Here is a 25,498-nt window from a genome sequence, read left to right on the forward strand (position 1 = left end):
GGAGATTATCTAAATAAAGGAAGCAAGCCTAATTTTAAAGGTGCTGTGGCAGGGAACTGAAAAAAGGCATTGTGTTTCTGGAGCAGGGAGGGGGCTGAGAGCATGGTGTGAGATGAAGCTGGAAAGATACGAGTGAGACCAGGCAGGGCCTTATTAATACAGTTTATTTTTTGTGTTTATACAAACAGAAGTCATTGACCACTCTCAGGGGCTTGTAGGAATGGGTGGGTGTCAGATCAATCTCCTGATTAGATTAAGTTTTAGAACGCTAGCTCTCAATGTGATATAGAATATGCCACATTTATTTAGGGTTCTCCAAGTGAGAGTTGAAGGCAATTTGGACTGTTGCTATTGTGGTTAGAAAAGGAAGAGGAGACGTTAAAATGGGAGGAACTGGGCAGATTCCAGTGATACAAAGGATAAACACGAGTAGAATTCAATTATGAATATAAGGATAAAAGCTATAGAGGACTCCCTAAATTTCTTGTTAACCAACAAATGCTGTTTGAGTTGTTTTAAATCCTGTTCAAGTTGTTTTGACAGTGTTCTATTGGCTAAAGCTTAGTTTCCAGACTTCTAGTTAATAACTTATAGTATAATTGTTAAAAATCTTAGCAACCGTGAGCACAATAGAAGTTTTAATCAGTATTCATTTAAGTGTAGTTATTTGTCTTTTGCCTAATTCCCCTCCACCCCCGCCCTTGTCTTTAACTGTTTGCTAAGCACTATTATTTTCCTTCGCTTATGAGAAATTTCAAAACAAAGGTGGGTAGGATTATTATTAAACATTACTTCCTTTGATTTTTAAAAGCAGTTTTTATTGAGATACCACAAAAGTTTCAAGTGTATAATTCAGCAGTTTTTTCCGTATTTACAGAGTTGTGTGACCATCACCACAGTCAGTTTTACACTATTTTCATTACTCCAACAAGAAACACTGTACTCACTAGTAGTTCTTCCTTGTTTCTCCCCCCACTGTCTCAGTCCTGGATACCAGTAGATTTGCTTTTTCTGGACATTTCATATAATGATTCCATTTCATATGGAATCATTTAATATGTGGTATTTTTCTTTTTTTTTTTTTTTTTTTGGTAGAGACAGAGTCTCACTTTATGGCCCTCAGTAGAGTGCCGTGGCCTCACACAGCTCACAGCAACCTCCAACTCCTGGGCTTAAGCGATTCTCTCGCCTCAGCCTCCCAAGCAGCTGGGACTACAGGCGCCCACCACAACGCCCTGCTATTTTTTGGTTGCAGTTTGGCCGGGGCCGGGTTTGAACCCGCCATCCTCGGTATATGGGGCCGGCGCCTTACCCACTGAGCCACAGGCGCCACCCAATATGTGGTATTTTTCATCTGACTTTAATTAACATAATGTTTTTGAGGTTTGCTCTTGTTGTAGCGTATATCAGTGTAGTGTTCCTTTTTATGATTGATATTTCATTGAGTAGATATGGCACATTTGTTTATCTTTTCATTAGTTGATATACATTTGAATTGTTTCTTTTTTATGAATTTTGAATGAATAATGTTACACTGAACATTCATGTACAGGCTTTTACATGAATATATGTTCTCCAGTCTCTTGGGCAGCATATACCTAGAATTGAAGTTGGCAGGGTCATATGGTAATTTTTGTTTAAGTTTTTTGAAGAGCTATCCGCTGGTTATCCAGAGCTGCTGTACCATTTTACATGCTCACTAGCAACTTGTAAAGGTTCTAGTTTCTCCACATGTTTGCTAACACTTGTCTTTTTGATTATGGTATGTTGAGTGTTAAATGATAGTTCATTATAGTTTTGATGTGCATTTCTCTGACGTCTAGTGTTACTGAGCTTGACTTTTAAAAGAAAAGCAGCACTTCAATTTCATTGAGAATATAAAATGGACGGTGCCTATAGCTCAGTGGGTAGGGCGCCGGCTGCATACGCTGAGGCTGGCAGGTTCAAACCCGGCCTGGGACGGCAATAAAACAACGACAGCTGCAACAGAAAAATAGCTGGGCATTGTGGTAGGTGCCTGTAGTCCCAGCTACTCAGGAGGCTGAGTCAAGAGAATCACTTTAAGCCCAAGAGTTTGAGGTTGTTGTGAGCTGTGAAGCCAAGGCACTCTACTGAGGGTGACATAGTGAGATTCTGTCTCAAAAAAAAAAAAAAAAAAAGAATATGGCAATGTTTGATGTTTAATTCTATTGCTTGGAGATACTTCTGCTATATTTAAAAGAAAACATTTTTTTTTCAGTTGTATTCCCTGAATGACTATAAACCACCCATTTCTAAAGCAAAAATGACCCAAATTACTAAGGCAGCCATCAAAGCTATTAAGGTGAGTATAAATTTTACTCTTATGTTTTCAAAAGAAAATACTGCACTAATATTTTGTATGGGGGAAAACTTTTGGAGATTATATATTCCTTTCTGCTTTACTGTGTTAATATATGATCATTATGGAAATACCCCAAAAAGAAAATTTACCACCTGTAATGTTTTTGGTAAATATTTTTCCATGAACTTTGAGGCAGTAGCTTTTCCTTACATTTGCCAGGCAGGTAATATTTTAGACATATCCACATTGAGAAGAGTGTGTTTAAACTTAACACTGTCATTTGTCACAGAACCTTGAAACACATGTTGGTAAAAGGTTATCTAAATAAGGATATATTAATTTTTTTCTTACTGAATCTATTATAGATTTGAAGATGGCCCATTATAGGAAACAGCTGGGCCATATTATGCATACGATATTTGAACTGTGGGAAAATGCCATAGTTTGCTCTGAAACAGTGGGTTTTGAACCTCTGTTGACTCTTGGATACTTATGAAGAGCTCAGAAAAAGGTTGTATCCACTCCAGAGAAATACATATATACACAAAATTTTACATAAAATTCCTTGGCTAAAGGACTTTTTGAATCTCAGCCATAGACATATCTTATCCCCAGGCCTAACACTTCTTATTTTGGTAGGGCCCTTAAAATTGAGAATCAATGAGTGCTTATTTCTAATTAGGTATTAGCTTATGAATATTTAGTGATAATGTTTCCTACTCTGAATTAAACATTAAGCATAACCAGCTATAGCACCAGCTATTTAAATCATCTCTTGATTAATACTTTATTACAGTTAACAAATTCCTATTTACTAATAATTGTCTTTGGGAGAAAATTTAGGTAATTGATTTTACAGTTTTCTAATGGCCAAAGCTTAGTTTTCAGACTTGTAATGAATATCTGATATCATTGTAGTTAAAATTGCTATACTTACATGCAGAAAATCAAAGAGAAGGTAAGTTCAGTGACATACAAACACATTTAAGGCAGAAAATTCTTCAAAGAAGTGATTTTTTTTTTTTTTAGGGTATCTAACAAGTTCAATATAAAGTAAGTTTACTTATACTTGCTTATCTATAGTATTTTACATTATGATTTGATCTTCATGATCTTCACCATGTGACTATGCAGAATTGTATAATTTATCAGTTTTGTGAAAATTAGTAGTTGATGCATTTTACATAACTTTTGTTGAGCAGAATACATTTTAATTAAAAGACCCAATGTGTAGGTGCTAACATTATTTACTATTTTCAGATGTTGGAAAGAGAAATTTAATACTTTGCAATAGTAGGGGTAAATACAGCTAGAATTTGAATACAGGTTTCTGTCAATCAGGAGCCTACCAATTCAGAGATGTATCTTTGAGTGTGGTGGCACATGCCTGTGGTTCTAGCTACCCAGTAGGCTGATACGGGAGGATTGCTTGAGCCCATGAGTTTAGAGCTAACATGAGTAACACAGTGAGACTTGGTGTCTAAAAAATTTTTTTAAATAAAAGAAACAATACTAAGAAGAGTAGTATTTTAAAAACTCTAACTTTTATACTGTACTATTTTGATTTATTACTACTGTTTTTACTGTTTTTAATTTTGAAAAAATTTAAACAAGTTGTCAAGTACGAGCACCATATATTTTTCCCTTAGATTTGCCATTTGTTAACATTTTGCTACATTTGCTTTATTTCTGCATATGCACGCGCACACACACTATTTTCATTTTTTAGGCTGAATCATTTGAGAGTTAGGTTCAGACTTCAAGTACTTTTTAAATACTTGAATTTGAATCACTTAAAGACATTTTTAAAGTAATTATCATGTACTGAATACATGTAAGAAATTTCACTTTGCTATATTATTATTTACTATAAAATTCATTCCTATATTTCAACATTGTTGTAGTATTGACCTTGCACCCCTGCCTTTTTGGAATTCAGTCAAAATCACACATTATATTTATTTTATCCAGCCCCTTTCCCCATGACATTAACATTTTTAAAGAATCTAAAGCAATTATTTTTCAGTACTATATTACTCTTTAACTTTCTTTTTTTAATTATCATTTTCAGCCTCAAGTACTCTTATAAAATAACTTCATATAGTATATGTACAGAGTGACCATAAAGTTCGTGTGCAGTTTTTAACTTTATGGACATCCTGTATATAAAACCTAAGGTTTTCAATATTTGATTGGATTTAAATGATACTGTGTTTCATATTGAGGTAAGTGATAGCTTTCTATCTGTTTCAAGAAATGATTGAGTGCTGGTCAGTGTTGCACTCAGTCAACAGAGTCTCATGGATAACCAACCTATTGTGGAGGAAGGTGGGTGGGAATTAATAAGTTTTTTTTTTTTTTTTTAATTTTAGAACTCATAAACTTTGAATAAAGTATAGTAAGTGGTTTTATTCTAATTACATATAGCAACTAGAAGCTGTTAAAGTATCTTCCAGAGGAGTTCTTTAATTCACTCAATGTGTAATTATTTAATATTGTGTATATTGATTTTAAATGTTTAGGTGCCTATAAAGTGCTTGGTATAACTTTAGTTGTTTTAGCTTTTTTACGTAGGTAACTTAAACTGGTGAATAAACTGTTACTTTATAGTAAATACATTATATATATATATTAAATATATATCATACATTTTATGTATAGTAAATATATTTTAGCCAGACTTAAAGCTGCGGATTTTGATTTGGTGAACTTGAGTTGATGATGTTTTCTTCCTTCCTTTATTTATGTAAGTAAGTCTGATGAATGAGTGAATGGGAGAGAGGGTCTTGCTGTCACTTTGACTGCAGTGCAGTGAGTAGTACTGTTGAAGCTCGCTGTAACCTCAAACTCATGGGATCAAGCGAGCTACCCACCTCAGCCTCTTGAATTACTGGGACAGGTGGCATTGTACTGGGATGTTTGGCTAATTTTTAAAATTTTTTGTTGAGTGAGGTTCTTCTTTTCATGCCCAGGCTGGTTTCAAATTCCTGGGCTCAAGTAGTCCTCTTGCTTTGGCCTCCCAGAGTGCTGGGATTACAGACATGAGCCACCATGCTTGGTCCATTTTGATTTTATAAACACTGGATTTTATGCTGTGGTTCAGTTAAATGTTTTTATTTTTTTAGTCTAAGGGAGTATCCCTTAAACAGCATAATTCATGAGAAGAAAAATATAAATAGAAGCACAATTCAAGTTCTTTAAATAGAAATTTGTCATTGAGGTAGTAAGATTGATTAGGCACACATTTTAGATTCTTTCTGTTAAATCTGTGATTTCCAGTTTATTTTGTGGTTTACTCATAGGGCTATATTTTATGAAATTTATTTTTCCTAAATTTTCTTATGATTAATAGTATCCCATTACTAATTGTTAATCATATACTCACTTCTTTTCTGTTAAGTCATTTTGTCTGATTCAGTAGGATATTATATATTTCTACATAAATTATATATATGTGTGTGTCATGTATATGTGCCTGTAGTTTCCGTTCCAGAAGAAGGGAAAGATAAATGAATTTGGAAACAATTCTCTTACATGTATTTATTAATGCTATTTGTTGACAGAGTCATTTATTTTTCCAGTGCTAGCCTTGATTTAACTGATGTAATGATACCATATAAAATCTGTACTTTTACTTCCATGAAAGTAAGAGTATACATCTGCCAGTGTACTTAACACAAATACTTTACTGTCAACACAACTATTGGTCAAAGTGTGCTTTCATAAAGACTGATAAAATTCTTTAATACTCTTTTGGATATGCCGACCATATGTCTGCTTCATAGAAGTCCTTTACTAATTAGATAGCACAGCTATTTACTTATGAAGGTGACTGACAGGAATGTTTGTCTCAAATTTTGATTAAAAGTTACTGTTTTGATAGGCCTGTGGAGCTGTGGTAAGCCCTGCATTTAGCAGGGCATTCTAATCATCTACTCAAGCTAATTTGAAAATTTTACTTCACTTTTTTTCTCTTTTAGTTCTATAAACATGTGGTACAGAGTGTTGAGAAATTTATTCAGAAAGTAAGTATATACTTTTCCATATGTATGTATGTTAAATGTGCAGTAATTATATATTAATGCTTGTACTTTTCTTTAAATCAGATACCCAAGTTTAAGTTTTTCTGATGGATTGTTAAGAAGGGGTTCTAGTTATATTATTTGCTAGTTAAGTAGTAAAATGTAAGTTCATTTTGGATAATTATAAAAACAATAGCTTTCAGGTAGTTTTTTTTTTTTTTTTTTTTTTGCTAAATTTATATTGTCATAGTAAGCATATATCCCTTGGGGAAAAATAGTCTCTATATGATTTTTTTTTTCTATATGATTTTCAATAGAATTATTAATGTCTGGCTTTGTAAAGCCTTTAAGGAAATTGTTCCTTATCATTTCAGCTGTATACCTAGAGAGCACCTCTTTTTTTTAGATAAGCTATGTATAAAATATTGGCTGCCATCTGTATTTCTCCTCCTGTCATTTTGTCTGGACCATTAAGATGTTAGACGTTGTTACATCTTATTATATAGACCTGCAGTTCCATTTTTCCAAGGACAGCAGAGGAAGAAAAGTTGAAAATGACTGCATTGTGTACATTTAATAATGCTTTTGTAATGAGAGTTGATGTAACTAGATTATAGTTCTTTGCCCTCTTTTTTTGTAATCAGCACTTTTTTTGATGCCACAGGTTTTGGCAGGAGTACATAAGACTTAGAACTTAACAAAAAATGTTGCCATAGGAAACCTGTAATATAATTGTATTTGTGTTTGCATTCTGCCCGTGTTTATGTGCCTAGATATGAGCAGAGCTAGCTTGAGAATCAGCGGTATATGACATTAAGGATTTAGCAAAGTTGCAATGAGGTTTTTGAACAAAAACAGTTGACTGGGAGAAGGGCGCAAGATTCAAAGTGAGATTTTTGTATCACTAAACTAGCTAGGTAACATTAAATTAGTCAGTTAACCTTTATGTGATTCAGATTTTTTTCCCTTTTTAAAAAATACTTGTTTTCTCAGTACTTACAGTATTGGTAAAACATATTTTGAGATTAAGTAGTTTAGGTAAAAGGAAGTGAAGACACAGTGGTAAAATAACAAGTATACTGTCTGTTTTCGATCAATCAAACTATAAAATAAAAATGTTAGTGACTGGAAAATTTCATTGGTCTAAAGCTTTTAAAAGACTTTAATTTTTTTTTTTTTAATGTCTAACTAAAGCTGTGCCTTTAAACTGTATTATGAGTAGGAATTACTTAGGGTTGCAGTAAGAACCCCTTGGTAGTGGACTAAATGTTCTGTGTCCTGTTAGAAACCAGGCCACACAGCGTACCTGCTGGAGCACACACATATCTACATGTGGATAGTGGATATCTGTCCCTAACTACAAGGCATCCCAAAAGTTGCCCCTAACATTGACGTACATAGGAAAAATGGGGAATTGTAGCTAACTGTAAAAGTACTCATTAACAGAATTTTACAAAAGAGGTGGCCAACACATAGAGTATTTTGTGATGAATATTTTGTAAACAATTGTACATTTAGTTACAATTTCCCATTTTCTCTATGTATGGCAACAGTGGGGGGACTTTTGGGACACCTGCTATTTTTCAGAAGAGCTATACCATTTTATGTTCCTTTCACATACCATAAACAAATAATGCAAGTAATGGAGAAGCACAGCTGCAGTTTGGTAACATTATCAATGATTTCATGTTTCAGTTGTGAAAGATTTAGAGTAATGAATCATGGTGATAAATAAAAAATTAATAAAGACGATAATCCTGTCAGCCAGAAAAACTGCTTGAGAGAATCTCAGGCCTCTGTCTGCCCTTTGTTGTAATTATTTTTGCTAAAAGTTAGTTTATAGACTGATTTTACCTTAATAAGACAGGCGTAAAGGCCAGAGTGATAAGCAGCTATAAGGAAATTTTATATTAAAATTTAATACAATATTAAAATAATAAGACAAGCTTTAGAGTTTTCATTTGTATCAGCATTGTTTCCTACTACTTATATGTGTAGTAGAATTATAAGTAGGTAACTTATTCTGAATCATAAAGAAAAGAAATTTTAATCTGAGTCAGAGACCTCGTGATATGCTAACTTTTCTACCATCGTTAGCTAATCATTCTGTTGTCATTTGTTAGTTTGAAATGAAAAAGCTAAATAAACCTTTGGCTGCCTTCCAAAAATATGTAGAGATTAGCCAACTATTTTTGTTTATTATTAAATTTGCCCTTTTACTTGAGTACTGCACATAGTCTGTCTACTAGATTTAGAATAGGATCAGATATTATCACTGAGGATTGTTTATTTTGATAGAATCTGTGTTTTCTGTTTAATCAAATCCATTCTATGGCATTGGCTGCTTTTAGATACTTTAAGGTCAGCAAAAAATTTTACCTCTCGGTTCTCAAAATGAAATATTATTTATTGCCTTAATTTATGTTTTTGGTTATGACTGTCTTCATATTTCCTTCTGCATTGTTACATCAGTAAGAGCAGGGAATGTGGCTTATTTATTGTGATTTTCAGGTAATGTTTACTCAGTAAATAATAAAAGAAAAAACTCTTAGGATTACCATCATGGAAGTTTGTGGTTTTCCAGAAACTTGATTGGAGTGTCATGAACGTTATAAGTGGTTGATATTTTGGAGTAGGTATGTGGGTCATTACGGAAATTTCGAGGTGCAAAAAAATTAAGAAACATAAAATCCGCTTGGACAGAAACAAATGAAGCCTTCTCGGTGACACCAATAAGTCAGCAAGTCGAAACTTGCATGAGTGAATCAGAACATTGTAATGCATATACATCGATACACCCTAACCCTAACACAGTTGTTGGCTGTGTTTAATGGACTGTAACATAGTCTGTCTCAAAACTTTCATAGGGATGTGTGTGCGCATATGCACTCGCACACTTTAATGAAGCTAAAACAGTCATCTTCTGATGCATTTACTGTGCTTCTGTCCTTTGATATTTCCCCCACAGAAGGATAGATTGTGTACTGAAAGATGCCTGTTATATTTACTTAGTTTTGGTGTCTTGTTTTATATGTATGTATATTTGTCTAGTTGCACACTTTTCATATAGGGTGCAGTATTCTGTAATAATAGTACACATTTATCACAAATACATTTTTTACCCTTAAGGGTGAAATACACAAGGATTTTTGTACTTGGTACAAATAGTTTGAAAGGAGTTTACTTCCATATTCTCACTTGCCACATGTGGTAAAGTTCCTCTGCCTTAAAAATAATATTTTAGATAATTCTAAGTTCCACACTCCTTAAGTTCTCCTTAAATTTATATTTCAAATATCTTGAGCTTGTCAGTCCTTTTTATTCATTATGATAGGAGAAATTTTGCTGGTTTTATATGTAAGAATGTAGGAATGTTTATATAATTACTGTTCAGCTGGCTCTCCATACCGGTGAGTTCCATATCTGTGGATTCAACCTACCGGGATTAAAAGTATTTGGGAAAAAATAATTCCAAAAAACAAAACTCGAATTTGCCATTCACCAAGTACTATACATTAAATCCATGCATGATTTGATGTGTAGGACTTGCATTAGGTATTAGAAGTAATCTAGAAATGGTTTAAAATATACAGGATATGTATGTAGATAATATGTAAATACTACCAATTTTAGGTAAGGGGCTTGAGCATCCTTGAGTTTTGTATCTGTGTGGGCCCTGGAACCAAGCTCCAAGAATACTAAAGGACAACTGCATTTCTTTTTGTTGTCAAATATATAGGTACATACACAGAAAAATTCAGAAAACAACACATTATATCTAAATTTTTATAAAGAGAAGGCCTGTGTAACTCTTGCTCATTTCAAGTAGTATAGAACTTTGAAGATACACCTCCCAGTGTCTCTTCCTGATCTTACCTTGCACATCCCTTACCCAAGTAACCAGAGTTTGACATTTATGTTAGTCATGTCATTGCTTGGTATATATACCACAGTTTTACTTCATAAGGTGAATTCTTTTTTTTTCGAGCACTTTCTTGCTCTCGGTAGAATGCTGTAGTGTCATAGCTCACAGCAGCTTTCAAACTCCTGGGCTTAAGTGATCCTCTTGCTTCAGCCTCCCAAGTAGCTGGGACTACAGGTACCTGCCACAGTGGCCAGCTTTTTTTTTTTTTTTTTTTCTTTTCCCAAGAGACAGGATCTTGCTCATGCTCTGGCTGGTCTCAAACTCCTGAGTTCAAGCAATCTGCCCACCTCAGCCTCCCAAAGTGCTGGGTTTACAGGTGTGAGTCAGCGTGCCCGGCTTTACAAAGTGAATTTTAAAGTACTTTAATGTACTTTTTAATTTTGCACATTGTATTTTTTTGTGTAGAGTTCTTTCACTCAACATTGTATTTTTAGGATTCTTCCTTATTGTGTGCAGTAGTATTTGTTACTATTCAATGTTGTATTCATATATATTCCATTATGTGAATAAACTGCAGCTTGTTCATTCTACTGTTAACATGTGTGTGTGTGTTCTGGTTTTTGGAATTCTAAACAGTAGTGCTGTGAACAGTGTAATCCATACATAGATAATCTTTATGCTGCTGCAGCTTGCATAGCTATCGGAGTGGAATTGCTGGTGATAAGATAAGCATTTCTTCAACTTGGATAATGCTAAATTAGTTTCATAACAGTTTAATTTATACTCCCACAAGCAATACGTGGTTGTTTTGTTCCTTATCTTTGCCAATCCTTGGTATTAGTAGGTTTAAACTTCTGTAAAATCTTGAGTGTTAAAGTTTAAGACACCAGTAAATCACCTTCATTCAAAGAATTAAGTTTCAGCCAGCTGTAAAAGTTGTATAACATCAAGATCATTTTTAAACTGTTAGGGCTCATCAAATAGAATGAATTTCTATGGGCAAAGAGAACTGCTATCAAAACTAAAAAGAATATTAGGTTGCTTTACGATTACTGCTACTTTTCTTAAGATTCACTGTTACCACATCTAGTTCAACCTCAGCTATTTTACTAAGCTTGTATATTAAATTTGGACTTGTTTAGCATTGTTTCATGAAGAGCTGGGGTAATTTTTTTTTTTCTTACTTGAAGTTATATCCCACTATCTCTGAGTAACCCTCACAAATGCTTCATATTTATGAAGAACCGCCTTACCTTTCATCTCTTGCTTTCTTACTAAGGCCCTCTGGGTACAAAAAGGAGAGGGTTAGTGATTTCCCATTATCTTCCTCCAGCTTAGATGTTGTGGAAATGGATATTTTTGTTGTGGAATTTCTGGGGAAAATGTGAATTATTACAAGTTGTGAAATTACATAAAAGTATTATGTTTGCCATCTAAGAAAATTTTATTGAATTCTTCCTATTTTGTAGTAATATCTGTGACCTAAATTATGTACTTAAGAAATACTATTGTTATTTCTTTAAGAAATGCTATTTAGATTGGTTCTGAGTTATCAGTGAAGACCTTCTAGGCTCAATTATGAGAGTATTTTATATATTTGTGATTGTTAGCTGGGCGTTGTGGCGGGCGCCTATAGTCCCAGCTACTTCGGAGGCAGGGGCAGGAGAATTGCTTGAGCCCAGGAGCTGGAGGTTGCTGTCACCTGTGACATCACAGCACTCTACCCAGGGCAACAGCTTGAGGCTCTGTCTCAAAAAAAATAAAAAGAATAAAGAAAAATTACTCATGTGGTGTTGGGCATGACCGTCCAACTCACCTAGAAGGTTCTTTGTCAAACAACCCTGGCTAACGATAGCCTATGGATAACTTGGTTGACAGAATGAAAAATTACACAAATAATATTTAAAGGTGTATTTTTTTTATCCTTTTTGTATTTCTCCCTGCAAAAAAGGCTATTTCTCTGTAACACAAAACATTGGAAATTACTCATATTCAGTTTGAAAGTGGTATCTTTATGAAAATTTAATATGATAATGCTTTTTAAAAATTTTATTCAAAGCAAAAATACCTGATATCACTGGTGGTCTTAGGAATTGTTTTCAGTCTGATAGAACTTGAGGAAATTGAAAAAACATTATTTCAGACTTTTCTGTCTTGATTCTGCCCTCAGTTTTCTAGTTGGTGACTTAACCAAGTTTGCCAGTGTTAAAACATTGCATCTTACATTTCTTATTTTTTGCCATTTTATGTGACAAAAATGCCTAAGGTACCAGTGAAGAAGTTCTGTCCTACAAGATGTTAGAGTATGTCTGAAGATAATAAGGAAGAAGAAATGTTTTTCCTTGGGCCTTAAAGTTTACCACTAAAACTGCTGTATTTTTGAAGTTTTGCAATGTTCACAGTAGATCAGAGAGGCAGTTTGTAGTGTACACTCAATGATCTTTTGTATTGTGTGTTTATAATAAATTTTTGTTCTAAATTAAGGGCACTTTAAAAAGAACACTGCCTTGATTACTTGCGTTACTTACGACTCAGTGTTAATTTTTAAAGCTTTTATCAGCAACTTACAAATTCTATTCAGCCTTGCTCTCAAGATAATGTATTATACATAAGATTATTTTTTGCCTTGAGAAAACTAAAATGCCAATAAATAGTCAATAATAAGCACCTATAGTACTGGGGAATACATATTTTGAGCAAAGTGAATATTCTGGATTTAAGGTTTAGCTTTAAGTTTAAAAAGTATTCTTTTCTGAAATGCATTGTTTGCCCAGCTCAGTCTGTATTTCCTTGAATGTAAAATAGTTAAAGGTAGATATTTCAGATTTTCAGAAATAATAAACAGAGAAATTTTGGATCCTTTAGTTCGGTAATATCCAAAACTTTAATTACAAACACCAACATTATTGCCCTTTCGAAGGCTTCTTGAAGCTCCTACAGCCAGAATCCTGGAATAGCTATTTATGTATTGGTGTTAAAGGTTTTCTTCATTTTCTTGACTTAACAGAGACCTTAGAGATGAGGAACTTAAAAAGGATTTTAAGGAACAAATCAATGTTATCTAGTCTGTGCAGAATGAAATCATTTGATTGTCTTGGATGAAAATTGCATTTGGAAACTTGTCTGCACATATTTGGGTGGGTTGTGAGGATTCTTTTCTTACTGATGCTCAGTCTTAGATTTCCAAGGAGAGTTTCTGGAGAATGCAGTTTTGATTTAATACCATGTATAATTTCTAGGAAATTACTTTGGGTGAAATATTTTTAAGATATTTTGAAAAGTAGAACCTGTTTTACAGCCCCTAATTTTATTTAGTCAACATATATTTGGAAAGCAGGTTTTCTTAAGCTTCTGTGTATGGAGACAAGATAGGAGTAGGGCGCTTGATAGTGAAAGGATTTTTCATTGTGCCCAACTCACTATCTAGGCTGGCAAAGCCTGGGGTAAAAACGTAGGGAGCTTTCATGTTTCTCAAAACAGTTAATTGATGAGGTGGTTGAGAAACATTGATGGTGAAGTAACTGAAAAATGTTTGCATAGGATAGATTCCCAGAATTAAAATGGCAGTGTCTTAATCTCTCCTTAAGAAAAAAATGAAACTTCCCTTTTGGTGTATTTAGAATGTTATAATTTTGCCATTTGGTATTTGTTCTTTTCATTAGTACAGAAACCCCTTTCTGATAGGTTTCAGAAGAAGGCATGTTGCAGGGCTTTTTCTAGATCCCTTCCTTCCTGAGTTTGCTTCTTTCTTTCATGTAGTATTTCAAAATCATTAAACAATTATTAAAAATTATAAAGTACTTATAATTGTTTTTGTCATTGAATCAAGTTATACGGTACTATTCTACAATTTAGGTGACTGGCAGCTGAAGTGAGTAAGTAGCCAGAATAGATTATTTAAAATGCCATTCCAGACTGATTGATGGTGGGGAATAGTCAACGTCTGAATGCTCATTACTGATTGATGGTGGGGAATAGTCAACGTCTGAATGCTCATTACTTCAGCATAGACAGTATTTTTGTATTTATGTGGGATTTATGATGATTTTTTTCTAGCAAGAATTTTGCCATTCCATTTCCTTCCTTTCTCACTCTTTGCCTTTTTTCATCAGTGTAAACCAGAATACAAGGTACCTGGACTTTATGTTATTGACTCCATTGTGCGACAATCCAGACATCAGTTTGGTCAAGAAAAGGATGTGTTTGCACCCAGATTTAGTAATAACATCATTAGCACTTTCCAGAATTTATATCGTTGCCCTGGGGATGACAAGGTATGATACTATTTATTTTTTAAAGGAAATACATTACTTTCTTGATCTTTAGCCTTTAGATTATCTAAATATAGTCACATAATTTCAGTCAACAGCAGACTGCGTATGCACTGGTGGTTCTGTGTTTCGATACACAAATGCCGTTTTGTCGCACTTAACGTACAGTATTCAGTCCGGTGACATGATGTACATGTTTGTGGCATAGAAGCAGTAGGTTATATCATACAGCCTCAGGTGGGCTATCCTATCTAGGTTTGCAAATGTACACTCTTGTGATATTCTCTTGACGAGAAAGTCACTTAATGTATTTCTCAGAATGTATGCCTATTGTTAAGCAACGCATGACTGTGTATGGTTCTATGCTACATTTACTCTTTAAGTTATTGTAAATTTGAATGTTCAATTATTAAGATATCCATGTTCTTTTTTTGTTGTTATAATTTTTCTAACAATAGAAAAATTGTCAATAATATAATGCCCAGTCTTTTCAAGTTTGTAATAAACAGAATTTAACAGAAGAGATAGGCAACGATGTGATTAAACAGAATTTAACAACTAAATAAAATTTTGTATGAAATATCTTTTGGACAAAGACTTAGGGTATAAGTTATTAAATAGAAGTACTTCATATTGCTATTAGAGGAGCTATAAATAATAAATAAGGTAAAGTGTCTGTCCTATGTGACTCAAAATTTGGAAATGGGTAAAACGTTCAAAATACTAGCCAGCCTAGACAGTTTGGTACAATTTGAGATTGAGAAGAAGGTTCTTCTGTATGTAGTCTCATTTTATAAATGAGGACACTCAAAATGAGGTTTATATTATTTTTTAAAATTTTATTGACACAGCCTGAGACCAAGGGTTATATAGATAGTGCCTATTTCATCAACTTTATAACATCTGCATAAATACATGTATTCTATGGCAGACTGGAAGCTTATTAAAAATATTCTGAATATTTAAGTAATCCAGAAAGGGTGAGACTACACAAATAATTGATATACTTGGTGGTAAAAGAATTGGAGTGGGAGTTAGGTTGGACAGGTTTGAGACTCCTTAGTCGGGTAAATTGGGTACAGTGCTGCAGTTATGGAAAGGCCTGTTATCAGACAAGAAAATCACTGAGGTGGTTCAGCAATGGCAAGTCTGCTTGCCAGTAGTAGCAAGATTTTTGTTTTTTTTGTTTTTTCCTTTACAGAATGGTAAAGGACTCAAATTATTGTAAGAAGTGAAAGAATGTAGAGCATTATCATTCTGAGAGGCAGATTAAGTCACCCCAGTATGACACGTACACTCTGAAGCAGAGGAGCAGCGGCAGGAAGGAATGATGGGAACGTCAGCCAGGAGAGGAGACGTGGGTCTGCTCTACAGGAGCTTGTCCATCTCCGGTTTAAAGTGCCAGTAGGGAATTAGCATTTATGGCAAGATGCTTAGAAAATAATTTGGTTCTTTTTTTTGAGACAGTCTCTCACCATGTCACCCTTGGTAGAGTGTCATGGCATCACAGTTCACAGTAATGGGCTTAAGCAATTCTCTTGCCTTAGCCTCCCAAGTAGCTGGGACTACAGGCGCCTGCCACAACACCCAGCTATTTTTTTATTGCAGTTGTCATTATTGTTTAGCTGGCCAGGGCCAGGTTCAAACCCGCCACCCTTGGTGCCTGTGGCCGATGCTGTAACCACTGTGCTATGGGTGCTGAGCCTTTGGTTAATTCTTACAGGAAGAAATGCCCTTCCCTAAAGTAGTTTGTAAAATGAAAATTTTAAAAGTCACATTAGATAAAGACTTTGTCCGGAAATGACTTATTTGTTCAAAATGTAGCCATTATATGAGACACAGTTAAAATCAACTAGAAATGCAACTTTAATACTACAGAGATGAATTCCGTCTGCCTCAGAATCCTCAAGTAGTTCTCCAGCCAATCATGCCACCCATCTCATTAGAACTGAGTCACCCATCTCATTAGAACTGGCATAGAAGAGGAAGCCTGGTTGTCATCTTTGTCTTTAGCTAAATGTATCTTTGATTTATCTTGTATGGCAGAATTTTTTTTTCCAAGAGAGTTACAGTTAGCAAATGCAAAATTTAGAAAACATAGTTCAGGTGTATATAGTAACATGGAATCTCTCCTTTCCATCCAATTCCCAAATAGCCTCTATGAAAATGGCTTTGCTGAGGTTGCGAAAGCAAAATACAAAATGTCAGTTTTCTTTTTTCTCTCTAGAGTAAAATAGTGAGAGTATTAAATTTATGGCAGAAGAACAACGTATTTAAGAGCGAGATTATTCAGCCTCTTTTGGACATGGCAGCAGGGATTCCTCCTCCCGTTGTCACCCCTGTTTTGGCTAGCACTACTGCTGCGATGAGCAATACTCCAGGTATGTTGCTTTAATGGCGCTTTGTGCTCTAACAGTCTACTCACACTTTTCAGAAGATTATTCACATAACATTATTTGACAGTACAGGAGAATTATTCCAGCATTAGATAAATTAAAGAAAATGTAATTTGAAGATACATATGAACAAAAATGGTTTTATATTATATGTTCTGTTTTTGTTTTTGTTTTTTGCAGTTTTTGGCTGGGGCTGGGTTTGAACCCACCACCTCCAGCATATGGGGCTGGCAGCTTACTCCTTTGAGCCACAGGTGCTGCCCTGTATGTTCTGTATTTTAAAGTCAGTAGTCCTCCATATCCACAAGTAGACCCCCGTATCCACAGTTTTACTTTCTGTGATTTCAGTTACTCATTGTCAAACACCGTCTAAAAATAGGTGACTACAGTGTAGGATTTTGAGAGAGAGAGAGATTACATTTGCATATCTTTTTTACAATATAGCTAAAATTTTTCTATTTTATTAATAGTTATTGTTGATCTCTTACTATGCTTAATTTATACATTAAACTTTTATCATAGGTATGTGCCATACATATAGGAAAAAAAACATATACACATATAGGATTTGATTCTAATAGCAGTTTCAGGCATCCATTGGAGGACTTAGAACGTGTCCCCCAAGGATAAGGGAGGGGGGACTACTGTGGTAGTTTAGTTAATTGAGGACAAGTACAGACAGATCCTTTGGGTTTGTTTGTTTTGTTTTAAGCTACCTAATTTGTTAAAAGATTTTAGTTGAGTTTTCAAAATGGAGACAGTAGGATAAAAACTTCATACAAATTTGTATATTTTATAAAAGTAAAAGAACAAATCTCTCCACCTTTTAAAGTCTTATTTACTTAAATATTTATTTGATGGTTGTGATGTCCTTTTTAAAAGGAACTCCAGTGACACCTGTTACTCCAGCCAATGTGGTCCAAGGCTTACCTGATCCATGGGTTTCTCAGATAACAAATACAGATACGCTTGCAGCAGTGGCTCAGATCTTACAAAGTCCTCAAGGCCAGCAGGTGAGCAATTTGCTTTATAAAAATGGGATCATATATAGAACTACTCTGTAACTTGTTTTTGTCACTTAGTGATGCATCGTGAACACTTAATGTCAGTAAAGATTATATAAAAATGTATTCTATACCAAAATACTGAGTTAGCACATAATTTGTGCCAAACATTCATTTATGTGGTATTGCACACCAATAATAAGACAGGATGGTCTCCTATCTTGAAGATGACTTCTTCTTATTTTAGGGGACATAGACAATAAAAATATATGACAAAATTATTTTAGATAGTAATACATGACTTTTAGAAAGGGTAAATCTGTAAAGCAGCTGTTCTCAACCTGTGGTTTGTGGCCCACAGGAACTATGTTAAAGGGTTGTGGCATTAGGAAGGTTGAGAACCACTGCTGTAGAGTGACTGGTTTTGGGGGGAGGGGTCAGAATGAGGGCATCCAAGAGAAGGTATCTTTGAGGAAGTGACATTTGAATTGAGACTTGAAATGGAACTAGTCATGGCAGGGTAGATTAGGAAGTAGAGAGAATTTTAAGTATAGAAGTCCTGAGGGGGTAAGCAGTGCGGTGTGTTGTAGGAATGGAAAGAAGGCTTCTGGGGCTGGAACATACGGAGTATAGGGGAATCTGTGAGGAATGGGAAAGGTGGGTGTGTTCACAATGTCAGGTTGTTCTGTTGCCCTTATATATACTTTTATTCGTATCTTTTTTTCTATTCTTCCTTTTTTCTTTTGAGACAGAATTTCACTGTGTCGCCCTGGGTAGAGTCCCATGGCAACACAGCACATAGCAACCTCAAACTCTTGGGCTTAAATGATTCCCTTGCCTTAGCCTACAGGCACCTGCCACAACACCTGGCTGTTTCTTTTGTTGTTGTTGTTGTTGTTTAGCAGGCCTGGGCCAGGTTCGAACCCACCAGCCCTGGTTCATATGGCCAGCGCCCTAACCACCGGGCTACAGGCACTGAGCCTATTCATACCTTTTTATGTTTCTTAGTTAGGCTTTGTACCTTTTTAAATATAGTTTTTTTTACATTTTTTTTTCTATGAATGCATTTCAACAGATTTTATTTTTATAGCCAATGCCTACCTAATTGCTTTTAATTTTCAGTTGGATTTTCGTTTATTTTTCTGTTAAATTATACTATTTGCAACCAATGGTAATTCTTTATCCTCAATTTAAATACTTACAATAGGCTCAGGGCCTGTAGCACAGTGCTTATAGTGCCGGCCACATACACCGAGGGTGGTGGGTTCAAGCCTGAACTGGTCCAGCTAAAAAACTGCAACAAAAAAATGGCCGAGTGTCATGGTGGGCGCCTGTCATCCCACCTACTTGGGAGGCTGAGGCAAGACAATCACTTAAGTGCAAGAGTTTGAGGTTGCTGTGAGCTGTGATGCCATTACACTCTACTGAGGGTGACATAGTGAGACTGTCTCAAAAAAAAAAAAAATAAATAAATATGGCAGTGCCTGTGGCTCAGTGGGTAGGGCGCTGGCCCCATATTCCTAGGGTGGCGGGTTCAAACCCTGCCCTGGCCAAACTGCAACAACAAAAAAACCCAGGTGTGTGGCAGGCACCTGTAGTCCCAGCTACTCTGGAGGCTGAGGCAAGAGAATTGCCTAAGCCCAGGAGTTGGAGGTTGCTGTGAGCTGTGATGCTATGGCACTCTACTGAGGGTGATAGAGTGAGACTCTGTCTCAAAAATAAATAAATAAATACTTGGCAATATATTCATTTTTCTTATTTTATTGCTCTAGCTCTATGTTCTAGAAGAGTTTTTAACAAAAGTAGTAAAATTCTTAGCTTTTTTCAGATTCAAATAGAAATATCTCTTTTGTTTTTGCAGTATCAAGTTGGTTTTGTTTTGAGATACATGTTCTTTATTAGGGGCATTTTTTTTTTTTAGATGATAGTGTCTTTATTGGCGTTTGATTTCAAGTTTTATCAGTGGAGATGATAGTATTGTTTTTCTTATTTAATCAGGGAATGTAGTGAATTAGATTACTAGACTTTCTAATAATGATTATCATTGTAATTCTATACACACATAAACACAATCATACTTTTCTGAAGCAGCATAATTAAATATTCTATAATGTTTTGTTTCCAAATTAATTTTTTTGAGATAGAGTCTCATTCCATTACCCCAGGCTAGAGTGCCATGGCATTAGCCTTGCTTAGTTCACAGCAACTTCCAGCTCTCAGGTTCAAGCGATCCTCCTGCCTTAGCCTCCTAGGTAGCTGGACTTATAGGCACCTGCCAGCTAAGTTTTCTCCTTTTTAGTAGAGACAGGGTCTTGCTCTTGCTCAGGGTGGTCTCCCAACTCCTGAGCTCCAGGGATCCTCCCAGAGTGGCCTCCCAGAGTGCTAGGATTATAGGTGTGAGCCACCGTGCTTGACAGAAATGTAAACTCTTTTGCAATTAGTTTTCTGTTTGCCACTATTTTGCACGCCTATAAAGTGCAATGAGTTTCTAGTTTTATTCTCAGTTTTTAAATTAGGGCTTTTTCTGGTCTTCTGGTTTTGTGAGATGAGTTCAGAAATGTTTACCTCTTTTATATTCTGTATGGTACAACTTAAGTACTTTGCATACCTTGGAAGTTTTGGATGAATTTAATCAAAAACTCTCCAGGGTTTGGTGTGTTTTGGGCGATCATTTTGTTTTAAGTTTCAAATTCTTTCCTCAGTATTTTCATCCTCTTAATCTAACTTTTCTAAATAAGCTTTAATAAAGATATTTATGATTAAAACCCATTCATTTTGTTCATTTTTGTAATTGTACATAATTTTTAAAACTTTAGCTTTGGCGTGCACATCTGAATTGTGTGCTACATTTTTGTTCTTAGATTGACGTTTACTAGAATTCTTGCTATCTTTGTTTTTTTCTGTTACTACCCTAGTTATCCTTTACTTTTGGACTATTGATGTAATCTTATAAATAACATTTGGTCTCTGCTTCTTTTTCCTTTCTGATTCATCATTTTATTTCTTTGTAAGATAATCTTTAAAAATAGTCTTATATGTCTTACATGCTGAGAAGCATGAAGTAATTGCATGTTGTAAATAAAATAAAATCCAACTTTATGGCTTTTAAAGTTCTCTTCTCACTGTAACTGTTATTTTTTTTTTTTTTACCAGTTTTTTAAATTGTTTCACAGAGATCCATAGATTTTTTTTGTTGTTGTTCATGTTGCTCTCCCTTTTACTTTTATTTATTTATTTATTTTGAGACAAAGTCTCACTATGTTGCCCTCGGTAGAGTGCTCGGCGTCACAGCTCACAGCAACCTCAAACTCTTGGGTTTAAGCAATTCTTGTTGTAAGCAGTGTAGTACCCACAGCCACCTGTAAGAAAAACTCGGACCCCACTTCAGGTATAAATCAGATGGTGATTTTACACCTTTGCAGGGGACCGCTGCTAGGATAGCAAACGGCCCTGAAATGAGGGGCAGGTTGACTTTCATACCATTTTTGTTGCCATGCAAGAAAGCAGAAACAAAAGCAGAACGTGGCTGTTAGCTGAGGTGGGGGTACAGCGTGGCAACTGTGTGGTGTACTACATGGTCGTTGGCATGGGGACAACTTGGGGGATGCGGTACCTTGGGAACTTTGCGTAGGTAATTTTTTCCACCCTTGTTTAGCCATTTCTGGGGTGCTGGGGTAAGTTTTCCACCATTGTTTGCCCATTGCTAGGGGGGTGGGGGGAACTGGGAGAACTTCCCTGTTCTATTCTGAAACCTGCCTTTGAAATTAACGGGATGGGGTGGGGGGAATGTGGGGAGGCCAAGGCTGAAACAGGCTGAGACAAACCTGGGTCTTTAGGGGCTGCTCTTTATCACATTCTCTTGCCCAGCCTCCCAAGTAGCTGGGACTACAGGCACCCACCGCAACACCCAGCCATTTTTTTGTGGTTGTCATTGTTGTTTGGCAGGCCTGGGCTAGATTTGAACTCACCAGCTCCAGTGTATGTGGCTGGCGCCCTAGCCGCTGAGCTACAGGTTACCAAGCCCCTTTTACTTTATCATCTGCTTTTCCACCTATCCTACATCTCACCGCCCTTTCGTTACTCAAATCAAATGAAACTGTTTTAGAGCTTGTTTTGTGGTAGTCCCGTGGTATTGTGTCACTTCATTGGTATTTTTTCCCCTTCAACCTTCAGCAAACATTACTGTAACCTACAATGTTTTAGGCCCTATACTTTTTGCTGGGGTATGCAATATAAAGAAAAAATAGCCCCTAGAGTTTAAAATTAAAACCTTAGCACAGTGGTTCTCAACCTGTGGGTTGCGACCCCTTTTTAACAATGAAAATACATTGCGGCATTAGGAAGGTTGAGAACCACTGCCTAACGTTTAAAAGGCAGTGTTTGCTGGAATGCATAAATGTAATCTGAATTAAAAATTTAAAAGACTCATGGACGTACTAGAGTGGTTGACTGATGGCTTTGTTATCTATCCCAGCATGCTGGGAGGCTGGGGCAGGAGGATTGCTTGAGGCCATGAGTTTGAGACCAGGCTGGGCAATATAGTAAGTCTCCCTCTCTATAATAAATTTAAAAACCAGCTGGGCATGGTGAGCACATGTGCCTGTAGTCCTGTGAGGCTGAGCTAGGAAGATCGCTTGAATCCAGGAGTTCAAGGCTGTTGTGAGCTAGGGTCAAACCCTACTATACTCCAGTCTGGGCAACAGCGCAAGACCCTGTCTCTAAAAATAAAGAGAAATAAAAAAGAATTATGGGAGTAGTAAAAAGGCTTTGAAAATTCTGAAGTAGAGATAATGCTTTAGCTTGAATGATTGGTTCAGGGAAAATTCTGTTGGTGATATTTGTCTTTTCAAGGATAGGTAAGAAAGACATGCTCAGGTGAGCTATATAGACAGACTAGCTGATCTATACATTTCTCTGAACCAGTGGTTCTCAACCCGTGGGTCACGAGCCACAGGAACTGTATTAAAGGGTCATGGCATTAAGAAGGTTGAGAACCCCAAACTAATGATAAATATTTTGTATACTCATGTTGTCCCCCGTACACCTGCCCCTGTTTATGTTATTATTTGTTTAATTTCCCCTACTCTTTCCTCCTGTGGCTTATTCCATCCAAGCCACATTGGTTTTTCTGCTGTTCCTTTCATATACTATGTATAATCTTGCCCCAAAATCTTTGCACTTGATGTTTTCTATATTAAAAACCCACTGTGTGGGGCGGCACCTGTGGCTCGGTTGGTAAGGCGCTGGCCCCATATACCAAGGGTGGTGGGTTCAAACCCGGCCCCAGCCAAACTGCAACCAAGAAATAGCCGGGCGTTGTGGCGGGTGCCTGTAGTCCCAGCTGCTCCGGAGGCTGAGGCAAGAGAATCGCTTAAGCCCAGGAGTTGAGGTTGCTGTGAGCTGTGTGAGGCGATGGCACTCTACCGAGGGCCATAAAGTAAGACTCTGTCTCTACAAAAAAAAACAAAACAAAAACCCGTGAATGTCACTTTCTTTTTTTTTTTTTTGTGGTTTTTGGCCGGGGCTGGGTTTGAACCCGCCACCTCCAGCGTATGGGACCGGCGCCCTACTCCTTGAGCCACAGGCGCCGCCCAAATGTCACTTTCTTTGCATTATTACTATTATTATTGCTTAATATTTCAATGCAGCAATCATCTGATTTCTTTTCTGAATGTATTTATCTTTGTTCGTTCTTTACGAGGTTTTTGTTTTTAGTCCTTATCTTAAAACATTGTTATTGTTATTAAATTTTAAGCCTTTTTAATTTTGTGAAGACAAAAAGTGGAAACCTGGTAAACACATGCGTATGTAAAAAAAAAAAAAGTATGAATGGAGACAAAGAACAGAATTGATGACATTGTAAAAAAAGAACACCCACTATCATATTCACATGATTTCAACCCCCTGTAAGTTTTTGTTTAACACCTTAGTAAGGTCTTCGGTGACTGTTGCTTAAAATTGTATACTCCATCTATCAAATATACTCGATAGGGTATATTCTCTATACTTCCTTTCTTTCTCATCTACCTTATTTCATTCCTTACCACTTATTACCTATCTTCTATTATGTAATATAATTTACTTATTTTTTTTTCTCCCTGTTAGAATATATGTTGTACTAGGGCAAGGATTTTTGTCTGTTTTCTTTACTGCTGTATTTTCTAGTTTGTAGGTTTTCAGTAGGTACTATATAGTCAACATATATTTTTGTGGAATGAATGAATAATAATACAGAAGCCTAACAGTGTTGGATAAACAAAAGATTTTTTAGAATTATTTGGAGGAAAAGATAATCTATGTAAGTTGTTAATAACAAAGTTGGAATGAGACTTAAATGAGACCTGGGTTGTGAATGCCCTAAATGTTGGGTTGAAAAATAAAGGATTTATTTACTGAGTAATGGAAAATTGCCAGGGATTTTTATGTTGAAGTCATGATCTGAACTGTACTTTACATGAATTGGAGAAGAGAGAAGTCTAGAGATAGGGAATGTCTTTTTTTTTTTTTTTTTTTGGTAAAAATGATTTTGGAAGGGAAATAATGACTGAAAAACAACAGTAAGGTTGAATACTCTCTGAAAACATGAGATCATTGTAAACCCAAAAAGTCTTAGATTAAATGTAGTCTGTACATTTTTGAGACAGTGGGGAAACTGAATGGAAGTGTCACAAGGAGCAGTTAAAATATTTAAAGGAGAGACCTGGCTTATTGTACCCTCAATGAATCCCCAACAATTAAAAAAAAAAAAAATATTTAAAGGAGAAATGCGGTATTTCCTTCTCTCCCTCTTTGTCCTCGCTTTTTCGTAGTGATTTAGAGGAGTCATGTTGTCTTGTATTTGTTTGTTAATCTTAGTTGTTCTGGAGTTTCCTGAGTGCAATAACTTAGCCATCATATATTTTTATATTTTCTTTGCTGTCATATGGGTAGTTTTATAGAAACCAGTTGATAGTTAATTATTCTATTTTATTTACAATCATCTTTCATGGTATTTGTGCCTTCTGCTGGAAGTTGAACTAAATAGACCTTTTGGTTATCAACAGCTTGGCTCTTTCTAGTTTTTTCTTTTAAACTGTTAATTTTGGGATTTAATTTAGAATTAGGACTTGATTATTATCAATTACATCCGGAATGTAGGTAGGGTTTTTGGAATCTCTGAAAGATCTCACGGTTTTTATCTTTTTTTTTTTTAAGAGGGGTGGATGCATAGTGGGAACTGAGGTTGTTTTCAACTCTAGGTGACATAGTTCGTCATGTATAGCTCAATTCCTTAGTATCACACTCTAAGGAACACATTTCTTAATTGTTCTTCACATTTGCGGAAATGTCCCCTGAGATGGTAAATTTGATAGCAAAAGATGCTACTGTTTTCAGTGCTGTTTCTTTATGGAGTTAATTGAATAGAGACAAGAAGTTTAGTGAGAAAAATTGATTCTTTATCTGCTTTGTCATATGATAATTTTATTTTGTTTAACGTTTGCCAACTTTCCAAAAGTAAGACACTTATTAAGGACTGTGTTATATATGGTTCACAAAAAAAGCTTAAAAATAAAATGAACTTACATTTTAAGTTAGCATGTTTTTTTTTTTGATTACCAAAGATGTGTAGAATGATTA

The 25,498-nt window shown here is 35.6% G+C and overlaps 1 protein-coding gene across 8 annotated transcripts in view; it reads left to right on the forward strand.

Moving 5' to 3' along the window:
• Window positions 1–25,498, forward strand: part of SCAF8 (SR-related CTD associated factor 8) — a 213,820-nt gene that overhangs the window by 30,555 nt on the left and 157,767 nt on the right. For all 8 annotated transcript variants that reach the window (XR_008380302.1, XM_053592951.1, XM_053592953.1 and 5 more), the window contains 5 exons: window positions 2,240–2,323; window positions 6,304–6,348; window positions 14,323–14,484; window positions 16,709–16,862; window positions 17,760–17,890. Coding sequence is in view for 7 of the 8 variants with exons in the window: in XM_053592951.1 (XP_053448926.1) it covers window positions 2,240–2,323; window positions 6,304–6,348; window positions 14,323–14,484; window positions 16,709–16,862; window positions 17,760–17,890 (576 nt within the window). In the remaining variant the exon portion in view is untranslated. The remainder of the gene's footprint in view (window positions 1–2,239; window positions 2,324–6,303; window positions 6,349–14,322; window positions 14,485–16,708; window positions 16,863–17,759; window positions 17,891–25,498) is intronic.

The sequence above is a fragment of the Nycticebus coucang genome, chromosome 5 (assembly GCF_027406575.1).
Source record: "Nycticebus coucang isolate mNycCou1 chromosome 5, mNycCou1.pri, whole genome shotgun sequence".
Taxonomy (NCBI): Eukaryota; Metazoa; Chordata; class Mammalia; order Primates; family Lorisidae; genus Nycticebus; species Nycticebus coucang.